General features: G+C 38.7%; 1 protein-coding gene across 6 annotated transcripts in view; it reads left to right on the top strand.

Annotated features, from left to right (window-relative positions):
- The first annotated feature begins 670 nt into the window (after positions 1 to 670).
- MCF2 (MCF.2 cell line derived transforming sequence) overlaps positions 671 to 26,900 on the top strand; it is a 63,693-nt gene continuing 37,463 nt past the window's right edge. For 3 of the 6 annotated variants that reach the window (XM_068532921.1, XM_068532920.1, XM_068532919.1), the window contains exons 1-6: positions 9,373 to 9,556; positions 18,668 to 18,787; positions 19,596 to 19,712; positions 21,183 to 21,332; positions 24,008 to 24,141; positions 24,448 to 24,562. In XM_068532921.1, the coding sequence (XP_068389022.1) occupies positions 9,506 to 9,556; positions 18,668 to 18,787; positions 19,596 to 19,712; positions 21,183 to 21,332; positions 24,008 to 24,141; positions 24,448 to 24,562 (687 nt within the window). In that variant the 5' untranslated portion in view covers positions 9,373 to 9,505. Of the gene's footprint in view, positions 696 to 4,917; positions 5,033 to 6,160; positions 6,252 to 9,372; positions 9,557 to 18,667; positions 18,788 to 19,595; positions 19,713 to 21,182; positions 21,333 to 24,007; positions 24,142 to 24,447; positions 24,563 to 26,900 lie in introns of those variants that run through there. The other 3 variants (XM_068532918.1, XM_068532917.1, XM_068532922.1) reach the window with 2 other exon arrangements.

Below are 26,900 nucleotides of genomic sequence, written 5' to 3'. Positions count from 1 at the left end.
GTTTACAGATAAGGAAACTTGAGGCTCTGAGAGGCTAAGTAGCTTGTACATGTTTATACAGCCAGTAAATGCAACAAGCTGGGATTGGAATCTAGGTTTCTCACATGCTTAACCAATACTTTGTACTTGCTCTCTGACATTTTTCCTGACCTGTAAGATGGGATAATAATACCTTTCTCCGGGTTATTTTGAGGATCCAATGCGATAAACGATCCGAAAAGTGCTTTGTAATCGCTAATAAAGCTCTGCAGAGTGAAAGGCATTATTAGAAGTAAAAGACACTATGCCAGTGTCTCTACGTGACTATCTACCCTTTAGATAAATAAATCTGGATGTCCTGGAGTTTGGACCTTTGCCCCTCGCTTTCTGGTGAGGGAGAGTAGTTTATGTACCGGGCGTAGATTCTGAGAACGAGGACACTGGTCCTACTTACCCACTGATATTGTCCAGAGTGTGATTTCCTTCTTATGTGGCTGAGAGGAATAAAGAGAAGGTCAGCAGTGCGTCTGGGGACGCAGATCTGCGGGACCCCCAGAGTTCTTTTCGGCACGATGAGAAATCATGTGTGCGTTTCTGGCTGTCCTCTAACGTGCCCGCTGTTTCTCTCCCTTTCTCGTTTGTCATAGAAACCGAGGTGCTCCTCCGTGTGAAGGACATCAGCCATTTCTTAATGCAAGACATTGCCTTCCTGTCTGGTAAGCAGACTTTTTCATATATTTAGACCAGGTAAATGTTTGAAATCTATTAGCAAAGTTAGTTTGGTCCTTCTTATATAAGTGGCTGTATAATTTTTATATTTTAATAAACATTCATACATTGTGCATGTAGTTGCTAAAAAACGGACATTTAGAGAATAACTAGAGGTTTGAAATATGTTTAGATATGTGTTTAAAACCAGTCTTACCAGTCTTGTATATTGGACGTTTGGACAAGTCTTCAGCAATCTGTGATGGGCGAAAATGGAATACATCTCCTAGGTGGGTGCAGGCTGAGTGAGAGGGTAACCACTCAGGTGGCCTCTTTGAGGTTTCCCCCTCCACCATAGCGCTGATGACTTAAATGTTCATTACAAATGCTACAAGTCACCCTAATTAAGCAACATGTATTAAGTTTTTTTTTTAAAGGATTTCATTTACACATGATAAAAAAGTTTGCTTTTCTAAAATATGTATAGGTATTTGTATATGTATATGCATTTGTATATAATTTCTAAAAATTGTGGTGAAATACACATAACATAAAATCTACCGTCTTAACTATTTTTTTCTTCTTTTTTAATGAAATTTATTTTATTTATTTATTTATTTATTTTTTTAATTTTTGGCTGCATTGGGTCTTCATTGCTGTGCACGGGCTTTCTCTAGTTGCGGCGAGCCAGGGCTACTCTTCGTTGTGGCGCGTGGCCTTCTCATTACGGTGGCTTCTCTTGTTGCGGAGCACAGGCTCTAGGCGCGCGGGCTTCAGTAGTTGTGGCGCATGGGCTTAGTTGCTCCACGGGCATGTGGGATCTTCCTGGACCAGAGCTCGAACCCGTGTCCCCTTGCATTGGCAGACGGATTCTTAACCACTGTGCCACCAGGGAAGCCCATTTTTAAGTGTACATTTCAGTGGCATTAAATACATTCACATTGTTGTGCAACAATCACCACCATCCATCTCCAGAACTCTTTTTGTCTTATAAAACTGAAACTCTGTACCTGTTAAAAAAATTACCCCTCATTCCCTCCTCCGTCTAGCCCCTGGCAACTACCATTCTACTTTCTGTCTCTAGGTATTTGACTATTCTAGGTGCCTCATATGAGTGGAATCATTGCTGTATTTGTCTTTTTGTGACTTGCTTATTTCACTTCGCATAATGTTCTCAAGGTCTTTCTATGTTGTAGCGTTTTTCAGAATTTCCTTCCTTTTTAAGGCTGAATAACATTCCGTTGTATGGATGGACCACATTTGTTTATCCATTTATCCATTGATGGACACTTGGGTTGCTTGCACCTTTTGGCTATTGTGAATAATGCTGCTCAAAAGAATTACATATTTTTAGAGATATAGCAATGGGAAACCACCCTTGTCTTTTTAATTTGGTCAGCTATCTAGGGAAGGCTTTGCCTAAAGACAAGCAGATTCCTTTCAGGTGTTAGAGTAACTTGAACTATGCCATTAAACATTATATTTATTGTATTAAACAGATAAGAAGAATTTACAAGTATATGCATTGTTTGCATGAAAATCCTTCTTAGGTGTTGAGAGTACAAGAGACCATCTTATTCCTTTTAAGTAGTTTAATTATTTCTTCTGAAATGATACCTACATGCTCGGTTTAATAAACAAACATTTACTTTACAGATGATCCTAATTGGACACTTCAATCTGGCCTCTGCTTTAATGATTATAATTAGCGGTAATTGTGGTGACTTAATTAATGTGGTTTTATGTTTTATTTTATAAGTGGTATAAATGTGTGATATGCTTTCACTGTTGAGATTCAGGGATTTTACTGAAGCTTCTTAGTTTTTTTCCAACTGTGTTCCAAATAGAACCACCCTCAGGACCTGTTCCCAGACCTAGATCCCACTCCACAACTTCTTTCCTCATCTGATTTTTGTAGTTGTTTTCAAAAATGCTTATGCCTATCGTTTCTTTTGAAGAAAGGGTTCCCAATGGGAAAAATACTGAAAACCTCCCAATTTAGAATATAAATATCTCCCTTGTTCTTTTCTTGCATGTTTACTACCTAGTATAGCACTTGTAGGTACTCAGCGGTAATAACGGTTTATAGATTAGTCAATGACAATCTGTCCTTAACAAGAACCAACATTCTTTCCTTTGACAGGTATAGTTTGCCTAAGTGTTGCTTGGCAAGTCTAAGTTATATTATATATAATATACATATATATAGAGAGAGCATTATATGTTATATATTATTTATATTCCTAGTTCTACACCATACGGTACCTATAGAGGCCCTTTGTTTCATGATTGGCTAATCTCTTGGTTCAGAGTTGTACAGTTTCTCCTTTGAGTTCCTTTAAAATTCTTGGGTGGGTGCCATCATTTTTCATGATTATCTTTCTTCATCCTGCTCTTTAAGTCTAGAATGTTATAAAGATTTATCGTCATTTGATTTATTACTTTGGTCTAGTTTGATTCAACAGATACTATGGGAATGGGGACCTCCCTTCAGTTTCCGTTGGTAAAGATTAAGGCAAGGAATGAATTTGATCTTTCCCAAGTACACTTGTGTAGAATATGTGTTCTGCTTTTGTTGGATGGAGTGTTCTAGAAACGTAAATTAAGTCACAGTGCTGAGATTGTTATTCGGGCATACTGTTTCCTAGTGAACTTCCTGTCTGCTTGTTCTGTCACTTATTGAGAGGGGTGGTGAAATTTCTGACTAAAATTCTGGATTTGTTTATTTCTCCTTGCAGCTCCATCCATTTTTGTTTCATGTATTTTGAAGCTCTGTTATCAGATACATGAGCACTTAGGATTGTTATGTCCTCTTGATGAATTTACTGCTGTTTGATTATCAAATGATCTTCTTAATCTTGACTCTGAAATCTTCTTTGTCTAAAATTAGACACCTTCCTTTTGACTACTTAGCATGTTATATCTTTTTCCATCTTTTTGCTTTTAATGCATTGTGCCTTTATATTTAAAGTATGTTTCTTGTAGGCAATATATAGTTGTGTCTTGATTGTCTTATCCAATTTGACGATCTCTAACTTTTAATTGGGGTGTCAAAATCGTTTACATTTAATGTGATTATTCATGGCTCAGTTTAAAACTATCATTTACTATTTGTTTTCTATTTGTCCTATTCTTCGTTTTTTTCCCTCCATTTTTGCTTTCTTTTGGAATTAGTTGCTTTATCATTCTACTTTCTCTCCTTTGCCTTTGTCATAGCTTTATTGCATATTGAATTTTTTTATATCCTGTACCTTTATTCACTTAAATTTAGCCAAATGAGAATTACAACTAAACCTCTCAAAAAATTTCTTTTAGCAAGCTAAATTCAAAGGCCACCGTACAACTTTCCTCCTAAAATAATCTTTCAACTTCCATTTAGCACTAATATGTATTGAGCACCCACTCTCTGCCCAGGTGTTAGGCTGACTACAGAGTGGGACCTTAGGCACATCTAAGGCTCATCCCTGCACTAGGTGGCTTTCATTCTCAACCCTCCAGGCTGCGTAGAGGGCTGTGGAGTGGGGTGCACACTGAATTTTAACCCATGGAGAATTTGTGGTCTTTCTGTCTTTGCATTAGTAAGATTCCTATTCCATTGTTGGTATTATTGCTTATATTGTTTCTTCCACCAATCCGTTAGAACATCACTTATTTCCTATAGCTTGTATCCTATACTGTTTTCATGCTCACCATGACTCTAAGTGGTCAGTTTTATCAAGGTTTCCACTTGTTATCAAGCTGTCAGTGACTCACTTTGAATTTAGGCTCATAACACTGGTATAGAAACAGTTATTTCCCAGTACCCATGGTTGTCCAATATGAGTGATCAGCTCTATTTTCAACTGCATTTATTATACATATTCTGTGAAATTTTTTCTCATTTTGCCTTCTCTACTCCCTCCCTCCCCTCTTTCTTTCTTTTTCTTTCTTCCTTCCTTCCTCCCTCCCTCCCTCCTTCTCTTTCTTCCTTTCTTTTCTTCTTTCTTTCTTTCTCTCTGTCTCCCCCCCTTCCTCCCTTTCTTTCTTTCTCCTTTTTTATTTCAAAACCACCCTGCCACTTTTTAGACTTCAGCAGGAGCATGGTGCCGTTTTGGTTTCTGTGGAGATCATCATCCTTATAAAAGTTGCATTGGCCCCAGACTGTCTTCTAACCACCCCTCTCAAATCTAAAATCCTCTTTCTTACATTGTTGTCACATAAATGCTAATTTGGTTTTTTATACTATTTTAGGTGGCCGGGGAAAGGACAATGCTTGGATCATTACGTTTCCGGAAAATTGTAATTTCAGATGCATACCAGAAGAGGTGATAGCAAAAGTGCTGACTTACTTGACGTCTGTTGCAAGGTATACCATTTCATTACATTTTTTTTCAGTTCGGTTTCTATTGGCTACCCATTTGAATGTAGTAACAGGAAAATGGTGTTTTAGTGTGGCTTTTGTTATTGTAAATGATCATAAGACTCACCTTCAGAGTAGATAAGAAATAACTTAGACGGGGAAGCTGACAGCTACCTAAATTGCTATAAAAATTATACTGAGGATCTATGAAAACCAAATTGGGGGCCTAGAAGTATTTGTCCCCATGCAGAAGAACATAGGTTAAAAATGATGATCACACATAAAGCCTTTAATTCGCCTAAAAGGAACTCTCACTAGCCAGTAGCTAGACAGCTATTCTTCATTTCTTCCAAGGATAAAATAAGAAGACTGAAAGTTAAATAGACTCAAAAGTGATATTGGAATGGATTAGGAGTTACTTGATATTAGAAATCATTTGAGATGAGAATGCTTTAAGGGGAAAGTTTCAAAAGCTTCCTTAAAGATTTTATTTAGGTTGAAAACAAATTTTTTAAAGGAAACATTTTCTGGTTATTAATCCTGAAGACTAAGAAGGCAGGAATCTAAAATCATAATATTGTGAAGAACCTCATGAACAAAAATCAAATCCCAGAAAACTAAATTTACACTGCACCCCTTAAAGCTTGGAAGTGGTCTTTTTAGGGCAAATGAAAGTTTTATTATCCATTACACTGCCTTCCCTCAAGGAGCAGGCAAGAGGTAGGGATATGTATTTAACAGTGTTTTTCTGAATGAATGAATGAATGAATGAATGGATCATTGACTCCTGATGGATTGCCATGAAGTTACATCTGACGTCATGAAGGACAGCTGTCTATAAGGTTTTCCCATGCCCCAAATCGTAGTATTCCGAATCCATTTTAGTGGCCTACCTGCATGACACTATTACTTGCCTATTTAAAAGATTGACATTAGTGACAAAAAAGAAATTTTAAATAGTGAGTAGTGGAATATGGAATTAAATTGGCTTTCCATTGTAGCACTTTGTGATAACTTTCCAAATCTGTCTTCAGGCAAGGCATCACATGTAAATGAAAAAATCAGAAGTAAGGACATATCTAGCAAAGTTGGGTTATTACTAAGAAAAACAGAGTATTTCCTCTCATCTTGTAGGCAAAATGGATCTGACTCCCGATTTACCATTATTCTTGATCGAAGACTGGATACCTGGTCTTCTCTCAAAATCTCTCTCCAAAAAATCTCAGTGAGTACCAATTTATTCTACAGTAACTTCTTTTTTTTTAAGTAGATCTTTATTGGAGTATAATTGCTTCACAGTGCTGTGTTAGTTTCTGTTGTACAACAAAGTGAATCAGCCATATGCATACCTATGTCCCCATATCCCCTCCCTCTTGAGCCTCCCTCCCACCCTCCCTATCCCACCCCTCTAGGTGGTCACAAAGCACCGAGCTGATCTCCCTGTGCTATGCGAGCTGATCTCCCTGTGCTATGCGGCTGCTTCCCACTAGCTAACTGTTTTACATTTGTATTCTACAGTAACTTCTTGACTTTGTTTTGCATTATACTTTCTGTTTGTCGGGTACAGCTTATTTTGATACTGATGGAGACAATAAAAATAGATGGAATGGGGAGGTGGGAAACTAGAGAGGCGAATTGGTAGAAGAGATTGAGCTAACCAACTCTACCCAAAATAAAACCTAATAGGAAAGAATGAGTAGTTAATGGTTCAAGTTGAGTGAGAAGTGATTCATGGTCCCCTATGCCTTTCAAAGCAAGGCAATTTTTTTATGAGAACTGCTTAAAAAATGGAAATAGGTGTGTTGCTGTATACTTATTATATATGGAATAGTATAAAGAAGAAGGTTTAAAACAATAGTCAATAATCGAACTGTCCAGAAATAAGCACTTTTTAACATTTTGGTGTATACCTTTCCAGACTTTTCTTTCCCCTGGGGTAGAGAGGGAAGGGAGTCACCTGCAAAATGACATATTGTCCCTATTGGAAGCTAGTCCCCAGCTCTCCAAGACCCAGAGAAGAAAAACAGTTTCCCTAAAGGAGGCAATGTGAGAGATGCAATCCTGCCCACAGCCAAGATGATCTTTTACATTATTAGGCTCATCTGGATATTGTCTGACACTTCTCTTTCATAGAAGAAGAGGGAGGTGAGGAACCCATAGACTCCTCCTGAGCTGGTAAGAGTGGGGCTGTCTGCAAAAGTGCCATGCAGTCAACTTCCTCTATCAGACCAGAGTAGCTGGGAATCAATATATGTTTTTCTTTGACAGTCCAATGTCATCAGCCATCTGAAATTCTTCCTTGTCTCTGGACTCACACGGGAGGCCACACCCAGCAGAGGCAGTTGGTTTAGTTGTGAAGGCAAGAAAAAATCTAGGTTGTTGGACTTCCGAGCCAGTGTTCTTTTTGCTCTCCTAACTTGCTGACGAGTGTAAGAAATACACTGGCACTCAGATGGTAAAATGAATGAGATCATTATTCTTCTCATACCCAGTATGAATTATTCCTCATCTTGGGCAAGTCAGCAAGGTGGTTTTTTGTTTATTTTTTATAACAGAAGTGTTTAATCCTAAGCAATGAAGAGAAGAGTTAATTCCAGATTCATAAAAGTTACCAAAATAAAATATTAAAACCTCGATTTTGGATAATACATTTTTGCTTTTTCAAAGGCATTCACATTTATTAAGTCATGTTGATTCTCTTTGTTTCCTGATTAAGTCCTGTGGGCAAGTATCATTATAATTGTCCCATAGATGAGGGAATTACATTGATATACGCATTTTGGAAAGATTACGTGTTGAATCCAAGGTCAAATACCTGCTGCTTCCTATCATTTTCCAAATGACATGTGGAGAGACAAATACATGAAATTTTTTTTAGAAAAAGGTAAAAATTCCTTTGGAGAGAGTACATCTGGCCTGCAGGTACTATTGAGCCCTATCAATGGACTGAATCATATAAAAGGTATTTATCGTGCCCTGGCCTTTAGGATCGGTCCTTGGGCTTATTGAGCAGACTTCAGTTTATGACAATAATCAATTATTTAATACTAAATATAGCACTTGTTACAATAAAACATTTTTTTATCACCCAGCCCAGCGTTTTTTCTTTTGGCCAAAACTACCTGCTTGCTGAGCTTAATTTTCATTGAGTGACTGGTTGGCATATGGCATCGGTTTTTTGGTAAAGTTTTATTTTTATTAATCAAATAGATTGCTTAGAACGGAGGTCTTGTTTTTCCCAAAAGAGAAGTACAAAATTGGGTCTTGATACTATTGGTTTGGGGTCAACAAAGGAATAATGACTTTGTTGACCCCAACAGAAAGGGGAGGTGATGCTCTCTCAGTGGGGAAGCGTGAAGTATGCCCAACAAAGAGCTTTGAGCCCAAGGTCGCTTTACTTGCATAACAGCCGGGCAGGAGTGGGAGGTGGGGGGACGGCAGGTGACGAGGACATGTAACTGGCTATAGATTAGTTTAAGTGTTGTTTCTTTTTAGCATTTTAAATGTTTCTGCTTATGGTAGAGCTTCTATACCCATACTCAAAAGCACATTAATTATATCTCAACCATTAATAGCCATTGGACACTGTTTGCAATAGAGGTAAATATTGAATGCAAGCCAATTTCAAGAACAAAAGTTGACATTCAGAAAGAATTTCTGGTGAAAATGGCCATTGTGTAGATAGGTCTAACTGTCTTTAGTACATTATTTTAAACTAGTGTCTATGAAGTAATTATATAATTCAATTTGAAGATCTTAATTTCTAGATTCCAAAAGAAACTACGCAGTTAGGCTATACTTCATAATGATAAGAGACAAAATTTTTTTTTTTTAGTTATACATTTTGGGGAAATGTTCATTTGGGAGAGAATCCTATCCGTCTTAGAAAGTTTGTACGTTCTGCTCTTTCTAGATTATCATCTGGCCAAAATTTCACAAGCTATTAACCTTTCACAAGGCTTAAACCCAGAATAGAATTTAATTTAAAAAAAAAAAACAGGATTGAATTTCAAGTTACAGACCAGGGTAGGACAAGATTAAAGATATCAGTTAATACTACCTTCACAAAGATTCTTAGCATTCCACCTTAAAAATCAAATTGCGCAGAGGAGAAAGCCAGTCCCATCTAGCCCCTAGGAGGAGAGTCGTTTTTTTTTCCTTCCTCCACTCCCTGGACGAGGCTGATCTTCTTGAGCAGTCCAGCACCAGCTAATCCATGAGGTTCAATCAGGCTAAGTAATTGGGGGAATGTGTCGACTCTGAATTACAATGAGCAGCAGGGAAGGCTCTGTCAGCTGACGAATCAGGGATAGTGGTTTTTTTGCGGCGCTGCCACGGTGGTAATGGAAGCAGCTACGGTAGCTTTGTTTGATAGAGATTTTTGGCTGCCGCTTTTAAATACTACCTAAGAAGCGGCTCATATTTCATCAATGTGGCATTGACAATTGGAAAAGAAGAGTGTTATTGTGTATAGGCGAGATGGCAGAAGCAACTCCCCCGAGAGGCAAGATGAGGTTCAGAAGGAATGCGGTAAGGGCTCTGCCTGCAGTCCTGGAAAGCCTATTGCCAAGTTCAAGTGCAGGGATGCGGCAGCATGGTGCTATAGCACAAACTGCTGAATGGGGCTTTTAAGGACAGAGGGCGAGAATGGAGACTTGTGTTTGCATGGACTGCATTGATGTGATTCCTGTGATACGGACACAGGGGAATGTTAAGGCCAAGGTGGTAGAATGTAATTTCAAAATCTAAACGTGATCAAGTTTATGAGGACGCACCATCCGTCATGGTATTTGTTCAAGACTGTCTGAGCAATTTTGAATCGTTGGGCAGAGTAGCTTTAAGGGACTAGTTAAAATAATATGTAACAAAAGGATTCATCCTTCCTTTCACCATGGTCAAGTAGAGTATGATATCATGGACAGATCTGGAGACGACTTCATCAGCATTTAAAAAGGCAGCCCTTCCTGGGTGTTACCGGACAAGTGAAAAAATGTTGAAGTCTGATGATTTGAAATCTTTCTGATTTCATTTCTTCCCCATATTCAAACTTGAAAGATGCAGATTTCTAGCCTGTTGACAACTGTTTCTTAAAGGAAAAAAAGTGACTCACTGTTCTTTATAAGCTAGAATTTAGAAATCTCTCCTTTCAGATACATTTTCAAATTTTCCCATCGTTGGTTCACTTGTATACTAAATTCCCAGCAAATTTCTGAAGGGATATTTAGATGTATTTTGGAGAGATACGAAGTAACACTAGCTAATTTGATAACTAACTGGTCATCAGCAAGGTTTTCGGTGCTACTCTTTTTCTTTCAAAACTTAAGGTAATGTTGTTGATGTTGCGATTTAAAATATAATGCTTGCTTATTTAAATAATCAAGACAACACACAAAAAATAAGAAAGTGAAAATCAGTCATAGAAAAAAATGACACTTGGAATCAAAAGTAAGATCAGGGAAATAAACCAGTAAGAATTTTATTGTTGTTGAATGACAGTGAACATCAATGGGTAAGTAAACGGTTTATTTTCCTAATGAAGCTCTTGACACAAAATGATATATTAAAAATTACAGTTTAGGATATGAATCTTTTTATTATGACAAAATTGTATCTCCAGCTCTACACATGATTTTGTATTATGGGAATAATAGCTTCAGACTTTTAACAGACAATTCATGGTGCACAAGAGATGCCTGTGTATATGCTTTGCAATACTGAGTGCAACTGACATTAGTACTTTTGTTATCAAAAGTAATTTACTTAAGCTTTCAGAAAATTCCTAATTCCTTTATATGCATAGATGTTTTCTCAGTTCCGAACTTTGTTTCGTGTAGATGCACATCCCTTAATATACACACAAATTAATACAGCACACAAGTACTCAGTGAATAGATATATCTAGTACTGTGCCACACACAACATGGGTTACAAAGGTAAACATGGAATGGCTACAGAGCTGAAGGAGCTTTCAATCTAGCAGAGAAGGTAGGACATGTTCATAAATAACTATTAAATAACTATTATGAAAGAACTTCTAGTTGGTAGGGAAGGGCTCACAAAGGAGATGACGTTTGTTTGGACCTTAAGGAAGAGCATATGTGTCTATTACCTTCTTGGTTTCTTTCTTCTCTTTTTCTCTCAAATGAATTACTTTAAGTGGTCCCTATGAACAGCTAGCTTGAAATGAAATTGATTGGATTAAGCCTGAAGCCCAGAACTATGGTGGAAGACAAATTTGTTCTGCTTGCATGCATAGGGCCTGACCAGAGTGAAAAATTTGCAACTCAGTTGGTGACACCATAGTTTGACTTGGAAGGATCTCTGGAGTTGGGCTGATTCTAGAGGCTATGATAGGTAGCACCTGGAAGGATGGTAGCAGTGGATTTAAAGTCCAAAGAGAGGCTTAAACTGGCTACTTGGTGGAAATTGCAATGAGTGTGAACAAGTGAGGGGGTTGAGAATGGATATGGGACAAGAAGGGCGAATCACAAGGAAAAGACTATTGCCTGGGACTGTCCCGCTCCTGAGATCACTTGGCAAGTTATTTGGGTATCTGTGGAGTAACTCTTCCTTTCTATACTCTTTAAGGGTGGGGCATGTGGGAAGAGTGCAGGAGTAGCTCACGGCCTTGGAAACTCTTCTCTGTAGCTTGAGGTCACAAGATGTTTCCCAGTGTATTCTAACGTGATAGTTTGGACCTTATCGAGGTCAATCACATGCCAACAATTCAGTATTTTATATTCTGTAATAGTTATATTCTGTAACTATTATAATATGAAATTATAAGAGTTTTGTTCAGTAGGCTCCATGTTGCTAAATTGTTTCAAACATTTGTTTTTGTTTCTGTTTTTTTTCAAACATTTGTTTTATTTGTCCCATTTTCTAGATGTCAAGGTCAAGTTATTCCTAAATGCGAGGCAGCAAGTCTGAGTTTGCATTCAGCCTGTGCGTTGTTAAGTACGTGTCCTGGAAAGGGTTAAGGGTCCTGGAAAGAGCTTGTCCTTAGCATTCAGATTGGCCTGGTTTCCCTCTTATTGTGACTGCATTTCTCTGCCCTAAGGATGCAAAGAAAAAGCTCTAGGAGTATAAATTGTTTTCATAGTAAAATAATCAAATTTTTAGGTGGCATCAGCCACTGTAAGCGTTTTTAAAGAAATAACTAGAATAACTGAAAAGCGAGCAGAGGGTGTATGAATTGCCCGGCTGAGATGCCGCACAAAAGAATATTAAACAAGGTTAATTTCCAGACTTCAGTAGTGAAAAAGCCATGCCTTTTGTCATTGTTATTGCTGTCCAAACTGCCGTGAGGCCATATAACTGGGTGATCGGAAGACAGGCATGAGGAGAAGGGAGTAAATGTCTTCTCTAGGAGGGGAAGGGGAGAGAAAACGAATTCTGTGTGCCTTAACTTGAAGAACCGGTCGGAGCTGCTGCCGAGGGCTGGGGTGGGGCCGTGCTCAGAAACAGGAGAAATGGCTCTGAGCCCTATGAAGACAGGCGGCATGTTCATTTTTACCGAGGCGCCTTTAAGCAGTCACATGTTGGAACTCCAAAAAAAAAAGAAGCCTGCAACCAGTGCCTAAAACCAATGCTGTTTCCTCTCTCATGCTGCATGCTTTTTTTTTTGGTAAAGAAGAAAGCAATAAAAGAAAACAAGGCTGACCCTTGCTCACATCTTTTTGCTTTTTTGACAAGCTCTCAAAAACGATTTATAGTTTGCAAATCTAGGGTTTGATTTTGGAGAAAATAGAAACTGTGCCTTTTCATGTTTATATAACCATCCAGATTAGAGATCTTTAAGGCAGCATACCAGAGAATGTAGAAATGTAGTTTCCCCAAACCGAATGGGAAACCTCAGGGGGCTTGCGCTATATTTGCTATAAGATACATGCATCTGATCCTGTTTATGATATGTGATGTGCTGTTTGAATGTTCATTTCAATAGCGGCTTTAAAATAGATTATCTTGAATCTTTTAGTTATGCAAATATCTGTATATGAAGAATAGAATCTGTCTCTATACCTATTTGTATGCTCACATGCAAACACATGCAGACTGACCCTAAATCCAAAATGGCCTTTCAGGTTAAAATTTCTCAAGAGTGCCCTGTCCCCTCCAGATTCTCATAGCCAGCGATCACAGCCAGAGAAGTGGACAGAGCGTTGATACTGGCCCAGGTTCAGATGTATGAAGCTTTAGTTCCAAGGTTGCAAATTGGTGCTCCACACATGTGTTTTGTTGAGACCATCCAGTGCTTTAACAAACTTTCCATTTGTTTCCCATCTTTGAAAATCGTGTTTCCCACAGAAGTCTGGATTTCTGGCTTCTTTTGAGAAATCACAGATTTGGCAGAGCTGGGCCCACCTTCCCACATGACAGCGTTTAGCTGGAACTGACTAGTTGTGAAATGAGGATAAAAGAACCTATTGCATGTAAAATACTTAGTATGATGTCATAATATCATGATGAGGATAATTCTCATAATAGTCATTCAATAAAAAGCAACACTCCCACCTATGGCCAGCTAACCAATCTCCTGTCCCTACCTTAAGGCTTTGAGGGGTCCTGAATACATGTAAATATATGTACATGTGTATACATATATATATATATATATTTTTTTTTTTTTTTTTTTTGCTGGAGAGAAGCTATTAAAAGCCATTCACATGAGGTTGTGGTTTTACTATAACTAGTTTGACAAGCACCTATTTAAATTTGGGATAAGTGAGTGGGACTGGGATTAAAAAATCAAGTTTATCCGATTCATACATGGGATCTGATGGATGTGAGGCATAGAAACAATATGCCTGGTCTGAACTGTATGATTTAGTTTTCTAAAAAAATAACTCTGACAAATCAAATGAATTGTTTGAGTGCCACCCAATTGTTTAGTAGTTTTGCCTACTAAATAATAACTATTGCCTACAGGTTATTTGTTCCTTCAAATGGCTTAGATTTGAGAGTAGCTATTGGGTTAACAGAATCCATGTATTCTAGGAAGATTTGCATGGCAGCTCAGTGAAGGTCCTAAAATTATCCTATAATGAACAACATTGCACATGTAATTATACAGGCAATAAATGAAGTGTTCATCCTTGATAGTGCATTTTCTTTAGAAATGCAAATATTTGTAGGCTTTAAAAATATATATATATATTTATTTATTTATTTGGCTGCATCGGGTCTTAGTTGCAGCACGTAGGATCTTCGTTGCAGCATGTGGGATCTAGTTCCCTGACCAGGGATTGAACCGAGACCCCCTGCATTGTGAGCTCGGAGTCTTAACCACTGGACCACCAGGGAAGTCCTATAGGCTTTCTGTGATGAGCGAATCACTAAACATTTTGAAGGAATTAAGGGAGGAGAAGGTATGATAAAATAATCAGGAAGTTTTACTTAAGAATGATCTGCTTAGAATGTAGAAATATCTTTAGAAGCATTTCATTCAGCTTTCAATGTTTGGGATAAACCACTTTATCAAATAGACGGAATAACTGATTTAATGAAACAGCCAACATGAAATCCCTGACTTAGGAGCAGCTGAATACCCCCAAACCCTGCCTGAACTCTCTTCGCCATGGATGCTGTGAACAGTGGTTCTGCTTCTGTCTCCTCTCTACTTTGTTCCCTGCTGTGTGATCAGCTGTCCCAGGGCCTGCCTGCTTGTTCTCCTAAGAGTGGCAGGTTAGAGACCAGGGCCTGACCTCAGGGCAGAGAGTTGCCACTTGGTCTTCTCTGCTCCCATAGTATCCTCCCCACCCCAGTTTTGGAGGTGGGTCAGTATTCCAGGCTTTAAGTTAGTCATCCCTAGGGTGTTGCATCTAGAGAATTCCAATGCAATACCAGAGAATATGACATTAAGGAAAGTCAGAGACAAAAAAGACAATGAGAGCAGATCAACCTAGAATCCATGAAACAATAAAAGTAATAGTGGTTTAAGTGTTGGCAAAAGTAGGATGCTTTCGATTTCATTTAAAAGTGAAAAAATAAGCTGGGGCAAGGCAGGTTAAATATAATAATTATACTGGTAATTTGCCCATCTGAAGGAGAAGGAAAGGCTTAACTCCTAAAGTGAATAGGATAGAAATACACTTAGTGCTGTCAGTCTAGAAGTAGGTCCAGAGTTCTCACAAGTCCTTGTCAGAGTTTCCCCTTAAGCAAGCCTTTATCCATGTTCCGAAAAAGTTTTCTACCTAAGTCTGCTTGTTCTTCTTTAGGTCCAAGAACCCAAGGTAAATTAAAAAAACTATCTTATTAATTTTTTTAGAGTTGACAAAGTAGCTTTATAGTCATTATTTCTTTTAATTCTTATAATAACTATGGCAAGTATGTACCATTCTTAGCATAAAATATAATAGACATTATGTGCATAATAGACGGTAGGATACACATTATCATTGGGACTCTCTGTCTCTACTTCCAGTTCTCTATACATTGTTGGCTTTGTTCTTTGGAATAAGCTTCCTCTAGCAGCAGGGGTCATGGCTACCAGTAGCTCTGGAACTGCACCCTCAAAGTTTCCTTCCCTCAGCGCTAGTTTGAAAAACCCTAGTGTGGGACTTTTTACATCAAATTTTCATCCCACTACAAATCATTGTGTGTTAGAAGGGCAAGGTCATGAAGAAACAGAACAGTTCTCATTAGAAACCAATATTAAGAATAATAAGAGGTTGGGCTTCCCTGGTGGCACAGTGGTTAAGAATCTGCCTGCCAATGCAGGAGACACGGGTTTGAGCCCTGGTCCGGGAAGATCCCACATGCCGCGGAGCAACTAAGCCCGTGTGCCACAACTACTGAGCCTGTACTCTAGAGCCCACGAGCCACAACTACTGAAGCCTGCGTGCCACAACTACTGAAGGCTGCACGCCTAGAGCCTGTGTTCCGCAACAAGAGAAGCCACTGCAATGAGAAGCCTGTGCACCGCAATGAAGAGTAGCCCCCGCTCGCCACAACTAGAGAAAGCCCACGTGCAGCCACGAAGACTCAACGCAGCCAAAAATAATAAATAAATAAAACAAATAAATTTATAAAAAAAAAAAGAACAATAGGAGGTTGTCTTAGTCCTTATGGGCTGCTATAACAGAATACCATAGACTGTGTGGCTTATAAACAACAGAAATTTATTTCTCACAGTTCTAGAGTCTGAAGTCCAAGATCGAGGTGCCAGCAGATTCGGTGTCTGGTGAGAGCCTACTTCTTGGTTGGTTCATAGATGGCCATCTTTTCTCTGTGTCCTCACATGGCATAAGGTGTGAGGGAGCTCTATGGGGTCTCTTTTGTAAGGGCACTAATCCCATTCATGAGAGCTCCACCCTCATGCCCTAATCATCTCCTGAAGGCCCCACCACCAAGTACCTTCACTTTGTGGGTTAAGTTTCAACATATGAATTTTGAAGGGAGGGGAAGTAATTTCTCATGAAGGGAGAGGGTAGTACAGATATGGCCACCTAGAGGAGTTTTCAGGTAGATAGCCATCCCGATTTGTGTCTATTTGTCATCATTGTTTAGTTTAATTGATTTAATTTTGTGCTCCTTTCTTTTACCTATTTGTATCACACTCAGTTCTCTTTCCCTGACTCTAGTTCTCATTGCCACTTGTTTATGTTTTTATCATCATCTCAAGTTGAATTTTAAAAATCTCCAGTTTTGAATGTCATTTCAGAGTCTAGGTCTTATCCCTCTATGAAAGTTACTCTTTTTTTTTTAATAGACTTTATTTTTTAGAGCGGGATTAGGTTCACAGCAAATTGAGCAGAAAGTACAGAGTTCCCATATACCCCCGCCTCCACAGTATCTTATTAATTTTTGTTTTATAGTTTTGTTCAATTATTAATATTCCAGCATTCCTAAAAGATGACTGTATTTTAAACATTTCGGACATATTTTGCTTTATTATGCTTTAATCCACTGTTCTGAGACTGATGACTCCCAACTCTACATTCCCAGTGTAGGCTTCTTTCCCTCCTTACTTGTATATCCATTTGTCTGATGGACATCATCAGATTGTCCTGATGACCCTTCCAACAGGTCAAGGAATGGGAATCAGTATCATATCCCCCTCCTGAAAACCTGCTTCTCTTGTGTTCCCATGTCAGTGAGGGTCGTACCATTCACCCAGTTACTCAAGCCAAAAATCTGGATATTGATTGTCCTAGTCTTTCCTTTCTCATCAGACACAGCCAGTCATCATGCCTTGCAGATAGTACCTCCTAAATTCTACCCTCATCCCTGCTATTGTTGCTCCAGTTCAGAAACTCACCATCCCTGGCTTGGATGACTGTTCCAGCCTTCAGGCTCATCTGTTTGCTTCCACTCTTGTCCAAATCCTGTCCTTTTCCAAAGCCAAAGTGATCCTTCTAAAATGCAGATCTGATCGTGTTGCTCTGCTGCTTAAAAACTCTTGAGTCTCCCTTTGCCTCCAGGAAAAAACCCAAGGTCTTTCCTGATCTGGCTCCTGCTCATCTTTCTAGCACCACCTCCCATTGCTGCACCCCTCCACCCCCATCAGCATTTTCCTCTAGCTTTCTGGACTGGGACCTCTTGATGTGGGGCAGACTCGGGTGCCAATTCAGACTTTACCAGCTGGGTCAAGTTATACTTAAACTCTATGAGCCTCACTATTTTTTGTTTGTAAAAGAGGATAGCCTAACTAATTCACAGGATTATTATGAAGAGGAACTGTGATAATGTTGGCAAAATACTTCGTATACAGTAAGCGTTTGATATGTGGTGTTTTATCATTTATATCAAGCCATACTATTCCACCCCTTGCAAATTCTGCATAGTGCCCTCCTTGTCTTTTGCATTCTTTCATTTAACGATTATTTCTTGACCACCTACTATGCGCCAGTATTCTAAGAGGCTGGGAAACATGGGTGCACCAGAACAACATTCTAATCCAATTTATTCCTCTTTACGGGAGACCTTTTTGACATTCCTAGGTCTAGGATGCTCTGTGCTACCACTTCCTGTTGTATATTATTCTAATTCCCTTGTTTCATTTATCAACTTATCATCCTATAGAGTAAATGATACTAATGGACTCTACTATTAGACTGTCGTTTTCTTGCAAGCTGGGTAGGGACTATATTGTATTAATTTGTGTACACCAAGTGTTAACAGTGCCTGATAATCATTCACTTAAATACATGGAGTAGACACGTAGAAGATATTCTGTGAATGTTGCTTGGCTGAAATAAAAATATGAGTCCATAAAATAGTTTTCTTCCATTGTTTACTGCAGGTATTCAGTATTTCAGCTCCCTTTGGCATTTAGGGCTATCCTAGAAACCTGCCTCCTAATTCTATTTTACAGGGATTAAATGCAATTTGAGTACAAACAACTACGTTTAAAATGAAGTTTAAGAGTATAATTTTTCATAACTTGGGATTGACTTTAGTGTGAGAAAATTCCAGGCCACGAGAACTGCAAGGATTTGACCTGATGACCTTACATTAGTTTTATTTCTATTTTCGTGTTTTTAGATTTTATCAATATCCATTTTTTGAAGTTTTATCCTTTTAGTGGCTTTTATGACTTTAGAATTTGTTTTCTTTAACTATATATTTTCTGCCATGTGCTCACTTGAATGCATGTTTTGACAATTTTTTCTTGGTTTCCTGTGGTCTTTCTTTCTATAGGCTTCCTTCCCTGGGAACTTGCACTTGGTTTTGGTCCTTCGTCCTACCAGTTTTCTCCAACGAACTTTCACAGACATTGGATTTCGATTTAGTCAGGAAGATTTCATACTCAAATTACCAGTAAGAGTATTTAATGTTTTGTCCCTTTCTCATGAAGACTTTGCACCATGCTATTGATGTTTTACATGTGGTCACAGAGCATGTAAAAGAAAAAAATAGAATTTGTCTTCCGAAAATGTAAAATCAAAATGCCTAAAAGTCTTCTGCTCCTACTGTTAAAATAGAGGAAAAGATTAATCAACTTGTAACAAAGCAGTTCCTTTTGAAAAAGATGTATGTCACATATGTTGTATATGTGTATATATGTATGTGTGCATGTGTATAAAATCAGGACATTTTATTTTTAGAGAAAAAAAAATGAGTGTGTGTTTTATGTATTTGAACTCCCATGAACTTACATCCTGAGCTAGTTCAGAGTAACATTTTTTTTTTTTTTTTCCAAAAGATATTTTCATACGTTTTTAGAGTTAGGAATAGAGTGCTCATAAATTTTGGTACTTTTGCAAAGATCAGTCCCTCCTGATAAATTATAATTTACTGCAGAAAGCCCTTTTACTTTGTTATGGGCTTAACATTCTTTCAGAAGGTTGACCATTGACAGTGCAAAATTTTAGATCAGGGAGAATCAGGTGTTTGGGTTTCTATGGAGATTACTTTCACTTTACAGAGAAATGTTTTGTAAATGACAACTGTTATTCCCTGAGGAAAGGTAGTGTATCCATGTGGGAGGGGATGTACAGGAGAGAATTGTTAGAACCATTTATAAAAGATAGCATTCTGCTAAATGAATGCTAAAGTTCATTGTACGGCTGTGTGGAGGGATGCCACGGAGGGCAGTTAACGGTATCTTTCTTGCTTATTTATATAGGTTGTTATGCTGAGCTCAGTTAGTGATTTGCTGACATACATTGATGACGAGCAGTTAACCCCTGAGTTAGGCGGCACCTTGCAGTACTGCCACAGTGAATGGACCATCTTCAGAAATGTATGTTTCTTTTGCCCTTACCGTAGAGCCTATAGTTTGTGTCAGCTTTGAAATCTAGTTCTAGAGTTTTTTTTTTTCCTCCTTGTGAAAAACAGGTTTCTGGGGCTCCTAGTTTTCAAAAACATGTATAATTCAACATCTTGATTTTCTTCCCTAGGAAATATCTAGAAATGATGCGGAGTCACTGAGGATGGCATTTGAATGAGAGGCCTATAGGGAGTAAGGAGATCCTACTCTACCCACCCCCTCCTGTGGCCATGTAGTAACTTGAAGAAACCAAGGGTTTGGGTTCAAATCCTAGCACTGCTGATTTTTAGGGATATAACTTTGTGCAAGTTGTAAAAGCTCTCTCAGCCTCAGTTGTTCCAAGTATAAAATGGGAAGAATAAGACTTTACCTCATAGGAATATCAGGAAGATTAAATGAGATTACAGATGTAAAATGTTTGGCATTGTGCCTGGCCTATGGTCCACCCTCAAAAAATGCAAGTAATCTTATTAATCTCATCAGCCTAGTGATTCTCCTGGGGCAGTTAGATTTGTAGCAAAGATGCCTTCTGTTCTAGAAATGTACGAATAGGCAAGGGCCCTGTGCCTCACAGGTGTGAATCTGTCCTATAAGAATCTTTACTCCAAATCCCAGAGATATGGGAACCCTTCTGAAGGAAATAATGATATTTAATTCAATCAGGATTCTATTTTCCTCATCCTTATTTTCATTCAGCAGTCCTGTTCACTCGTATGAAAGTGTATTGTCAAAATAAGCAGTGTCTTGCCTTTAATAACCTATAAAGCTATAAATAAAAGAGCAGACACCTTGAGTTGCATGGTAAACAGAGGGTTTATATGGTCTCTACATGTTGTCTTTCTTTCTCTGAGTCATTGATTTTGGAAACAAAATAAACAACCCAACCTTACTTGACATTTTAGGGCAGCAGAGCCTTTGGGGGGTCACAATTTCAAATCTTCCCCAGTACCTGAAATGAACTGTTGTGACTAATATTCCTCTGTCACCTTAGTCCATTGCCTTGTTTGAAATGCTAATACTTGCTCATAAATGATAAAGTGGCTTTGATGTTCTCATTTCTCTTCATAAGTAAAGTTATTATAAAATAATTTTGCAGTTTCAGAATTTAATAGAATAAGGAAACACTGTGTTTTGCAAGAGAATAAAACAAATTACTCTTTACCTGGCATCTTTAAGAAAGAGTTTTCATCGGCGTTCGAGAAATAAGTACGGAAGTTTAGGTAAAAGACATTTGAGAAGACTTTCCACCTCACTTTAGTTTCTTAGGGGCTTAGATGGAAAGTTAGAGTTGATTGTCGAGGGCATTGCCAGCTTTCCTCAGCAGAGTTCATAGTATATATGTTTGCTGTCATACCTAAATGAAAGTTAATACAATTGCTGGTCTAGGTTTTGATATGCCGGCAGAACTTCCATACAATTAAAAGAATCACGGGCTCTTTGCAGGCTATAGAAAATTTTGCCCTCACAGTGAAAGACATGGCTCAGATGTTACAGTCCTTTGGAACTGAACTGGCTGAGACAGAACTACCAGATGATATTCCCGCAATAGAAGAAATCCTTGCAATTCGTGCTGAAAGGTACCACCTGTTAAAGGTATGTCTGATAGAGGGGACAAACCAAAATTTCCCATAGTCTTTCTTTTGATAGAGAGATGTTCAGTGTCCATTTCACACAGATTGCTGGGTAGGGAGACAAAGGAGATATTTATATATTATAAAGCACACTGTTAAAAACAAAAGAATACTTTACAAGAGGAAGATGTCCTGGATATGTTGAATCGAAGTGTCCCTTGTTTAAATGGTGCATTCTCTTGAGCAGCTGTTTATTTGTAAATAGAATAGTTTATCAATGCTCCAGAATAAGGGATCCACAGTCATTTTTGTTGCCATGCATTCCGTATCTTATAGAAAGGCCCTCTCATTTGGAAAGCTAGAGTGAGGATCAAGAGGCGGACAGGTGTTCTGTTTCAACATCCAGCAGAGGTACACTGTGAAATGGAGAAGGAGAACTTGATGAGGAGTCAGGAGGCCTGGTTTCTTGTTCCAGCTGTGCCATATACTAGCATTGTGACCAAGCCAAACATTGCTAAATTGATTACAAGCTTTCTTTTCCACAGAGTACTAGTTCTTGATGTCTTCTACAATAGACCATAGCTAGCAAGTTGATCTTACTCTCCTCCCCAGTTGTCTGGAGTGTTGTGTTGTGAAGGATTCTGAGTCACGTTTCAGGCAATCACCAAATACTTTTAGATTCACTTTCCCCCCAAAGTTTGAGCATGATCTGAACAAGCACCAGGCATCCCTGTAAAACTTATGTCCTTTGTACGATAACAGGCATGCTGGGGGCACTGACAGATACAAGCTCTATGTGGAGGTGACATTTTTAGGTTCAGAAGAGGAGAGAAATGGAAATTTTGAATCATAATCTAAAAGCAAAACTCTATTCAAGGAAAAAAAGCTCTGTCCCTCACAAGCTGAGTGACTTGGTCATTTGCTTACCCTCTCTGAGTCTCAGTTTCCTTATATGTACGATGGGGCTGATGATGATGATGATGATGATGATGATGATGATGATACGTGCATACCTTGTAGGGCTGTCGTGAGGATGAAATGAAGTAAGTATCTGATGTATGTCAAACAGTGTTTGACACATGGTTGGCACTTCATAAACAGTAGCTCTTAATGTTTATGTTATTATTTCGTGTTGGTGCTGGTATCTTGGAACCTGTTCCCAGAAAATACATGGGCACCCAAATTTTTCCTTAAAATTTCAGAGGGCCTTTGCATCTCCTGAAGGGAGTCATAGATCACTCTTAGATCCCTAAAGGATCAAGATCCTGCTAAGGTTAAGACCTTCTGAATAGAAGTACATGCTTCATGGTGAATTCATTAATCCAAACGTGAAGTAACAGAGTACTTATGGCCAGCAGTGATTGGTAACAATTAAGGATTAGTAGGAAAGATATCTAACTATATCTGAATATGCATTAAATATTATTTGTAACTATGCTTTCTAGGGTGGTAGTCTTTATTACACTACTACTGCTTTATTGGAGCACATTAAAAATATTAACAAAATAGAGTAGAATAAATTAGAACTTTCTTTTTTTATTGAGGTGTAGTTGATTTACAATACTATATTCGTTTCAGGTGTACAGCATAGTGAGTCACAATTTTTAAAGGTTATGCTCCATTTATAGTTATTATAAAATATTGGCTATATTCCCCGTGCTGTATCCTTGTAGCTCATTTTATTCATAGTAGTTTGTACCTCTTAATTCCCTACCCCTATTTTGCCCTCCCCCCTTCCCTCTCCCCACTGGTAACCACTAGTTTGTTGTCTATATCTGTGAGGCTGTTTCTTTTTTTGCTGTATTCACTAGTTTGTTGTATTTTTTAGATTCCACACATAAGTGATATCATACAGTATTTGTCTTTCTTTGTCAGACTTACCTCACTTAGCATAATACCCTCCAAGTCCATCCATGTTGTTGCAAATGGCAAATTTCATTCTTTTTAATGGCTGAGTAATATTCCATTGTATATATATACCACATCTTCTTTATCCATTCACCTGTTGATGGACACTTAGGTTGTTTCCACGTTAAATTAGAACTTTTTTTTTTATTAATTAATTAATTAATTTATGGCTGTGTTGGGTCTTCGTTGCTGCGCGTGGGCTTTCTCTAGCTGCAGGGAGCAGGGGCTACTCCTCATTGTGGTGCACGGGCTTCTCATTGCAGTGGCTTGTCTTTGTTGTGGTGCACGGGCTCTAGGCGCGCAGGCTTCAGTAGTTGTGGCACACGGGTTCAGGAGTTGTGGCTTGAGAGTGCGGGTTCAGGAGTTGTGGCGCGTGGGCTTAGTCGCTCCGTGGCATGTGGGATCTTCTGGGACCAGGGCTCAAACCCATGTGCCCTGCATTGGCAGGCGGATTCTTAACCACTGTGCCACCGGGGAAGTCCCTAAATTAGAACTCTCTCCCTGTGACAGAAGGAGGCTACAAACCGAGCATGGGGTACTTCTGTCTGTAAGGATCTTATAAAATTAGTGATTGCAAATCCATCTCAATAGGCAGGGCTTCTTGGAGATCCTCACAGCTTTTGGATTCTGTGGTAATGAGGTATTCCTTGATTTTTCACTTATGAAAGCAAAGGCCGTTCTAGAACTGCTGTTTCTATTCTGCATGCTGTTGCTGTATGCTTCCTTTTCCCCAGGTCATTCAGAATAGGTTCCCAGCAGGCTGAGTCATCCTATTTTGCCTTTGTACAGAAGGATATTACAGCTGTAACCAAAGAAGGAAAAATCCTGCTAACAAATCTGGAAGTGCCTGATGCCGAGGATGCTGTGAGTTCAAGACTTGAAAATCATCAGCAAATTTGTGGTGACTGGCAAACTATTAATAAGTGAGTAGTACTCTTCTGGGTTTAGAGTTACTTATTTCATACCTCTGAAAGGGAATTATACATTTTTGCTGCTACCTGTTAAGTGTGAAAGTATTCCTGGACCTCTGGGAATCTGAGAACTCCTTCCTGAGTCGTCTCACAGAGATTAGTTTGCTCATAGAGGAGGTTCTGTGGACACTGATAGTCTCTACCTGGACCAAATGTCATGGGCTGTGACTTTGCCTATAATTCTTAACGTCCAGACCAGGTTTATCTGCATACCTGCAACACAAATCGCTGTTTTAATTATGACTTTGCTTTGTTAAGATTGCTGACTCAAGTACATGATATGGAAATAGCTTTTGATGGATTTTGGGAAAAACACCAGCTAAAAATGGAGCAATATCTGCAGCTCTGGAAGTTTGAGCAGGAGTTTCAAGAGGTCAGTTAAAACTTTCCTTGATACAGTGTTTTGCATTATGCTGGAGGCTCGTACTCCTTGATCATCAGAAACAGTCTCGCGAGGTGCCCATTTATACCCCCAGAGAGGTGAAAAGAGGCACGTGTGAGTGAACCTTGACTTAGAATGAAGAAAACAGCTACGAAAATGCCAAGACTTCTACTTATCTGGCTTAAACTCATTTCTTATGAGAAAGCATTTAAGTGCTAACATAGATGACAGGGATAGAGTTGCTATCTACACGGATGTTTGATATTCAAATTTATTTTAGATACAAAATGCTTTCGGCCTATGGGATAACTTTCCAAGGAAATAATGCCAAATTCCTTCATGAGTTTTTAAATACCATATATCTATGCTGACCATATTTAATATAATCTAACGAAACATTTTTTTCTGATCCAGCAATTTATTTTCTATGAAAAGCCTGATGTATGAAATTAAATCATGTTTAATTATACATTATTTAAAAGGTTATAAGTATATTCTAGTTCCATCCTTCTGAAAAATCCATCCCATATGGATTTATTTTCTTCTTTTCTTTAATAGTCAGCATCCAAGCTTCTCCCAGTCTCTGTCATAGTATTTTCCCAAGGGTCCAAGGAAAACTCACTTCTCTCTCTTGCACGTGGTCAGCTTGTTTCTACCCATGAGTGGCTGACTCGTCTGGCAGAATCAGTTGGGGGAGGGGCGCTGCATTCTGGACTCAGGGCTCAGTTACTACCAGCCTTTTCCCTCCAGTGATTCAGATTTTGAAGTGCTGTGCTCTCCATGAAACCTTTCTGACCTAAAGACAGAATAGGTCGAATTGCTCTTGGGCCTTCCAGATTATTTGTGTCCGTCCCTCCTCCCCAACCAAACACATGCAAAACCAGCACTTTTCCTGAATAGACCCATTGCGCCTCTGCTTATATGTTAATTTGCCTCCAGGTTAAATTCTTGTCCCGTGGTTATAGTCTGTTTCATGAAGTCATTGTTGCCTCTGATCAGTATTGCTGTTGTTTGTCTTGGATTGTAATCTCACTGACACGATCTGTCTCTCATAGTGACATGCAGATGGATTCTGGATATTTAGGAATTAACTAAATAAAGGCTTATTTGGCAATTCAGACTTACAAGAAAAAATTGAATATTCTCAAACTTGAGATACTCTTGAACATACAGAATAGGAATATTTTCTTGCATAATCACAGTACAGCGATCAAATTTTGTACATTTACGAATAATGCAATAGTTTTCTAATTATCTGCCATCAGTATTCGGATTTTGTCAGTTGACTCAATCATGCCCTTTATATCATTTTCCCCCCTCAGCACAGGATCCAGTCTAGAGGGTTGGGTATTGCATTAAGTTGTCATGTGTTTTTAGTCTCCTTTAATCTGTAACATTTCCATAGCCTTTCTTTGTCTTTTAGGACACTGACATTTTGGAAAAATGCAGTCATTTTTTAAATAAAATATTCACCATTTTGAGTTTGTCTGACATTGTCTCATGATTAGATTAATCTCCACATGACCAGCAAGAATACTGCATAAGTGATGTTTCCTTTGGGGGGGTATCACATCTGCAGGTAGATGAGGTCCATCTGCCCCTCATTGTTGGTAGGGGTTTTGATCACCCCGTCAGAGTGTTGTTGAATTTCTCCAGAGTATAGTTACTTTTTTCCCTCTTGCAACTGGTAGACAATATGTGGGGAGAAAATTTAAAGCCATGCAAATATCTTGCTCCTCATCAAAAATTCCCCATCCAGTTTAGCTTCAAAGTATGATGGTTGTGAAATGCTGATTTTCATATCTCAGTGTAGGTATGTCATGGAGTTGTAACTGTTCCAAGCCCATCGATAGGAACAAGAGTACAAATCATTTTGAAGAAGCTAGGAAAATGTCTATCAAGAATGCTGTTTGGGGGAGTTCCCTGGCGGTCCAGCGGTTAGGACTCTGCGCTCTCACAGCTGAGGGCCCGGGTTCAATCCCTGGTTAGAGAACTAAGATCCCACAAGCTGTGCGGTGCAACCAAATAAATAAATAAACAAATAAAGGGGGGTTTTCAAAAAAAAAAAAAGAATGCTGTTTGGTGTTTATCTATTTATTGGGCTCATGGCTTCTAGTTTTCAGTTCATTACTGTTCTTAACTGTTTTGGTGTTTCCACCTGACTGCTGTGTCCTTGTGACATGTCCAAACATTTTGATCACTTCTTTACTTCCTGGCATAAAGAGATGTTCCAAACTAATCTTATTCCTACTCTGCCTCAGCCCTGGAACCAGCCAATTTCCTGCAAAGCCCCGGTTTCTTTTTCTGGGAAATGATATTAAAGACCAAG

This window comes from Eschrichtius robustus, chromosome X (genome assembly GCF_028021215.1).
Source record: "Eschrichtius robustus isolate mEscRob2 chromosome X, mEscRob2.pri, whole genome shotgun sequence".
NCBI lineage: Eukaryota > Metazoa > Chordata > Mammalia > Artiodactyla > Eschrichtiidae > Eschrichtius > Eschrichtius robustus.
This window is presented reverse-complemented; position numbering and strand designations above follow the sequence as displayed.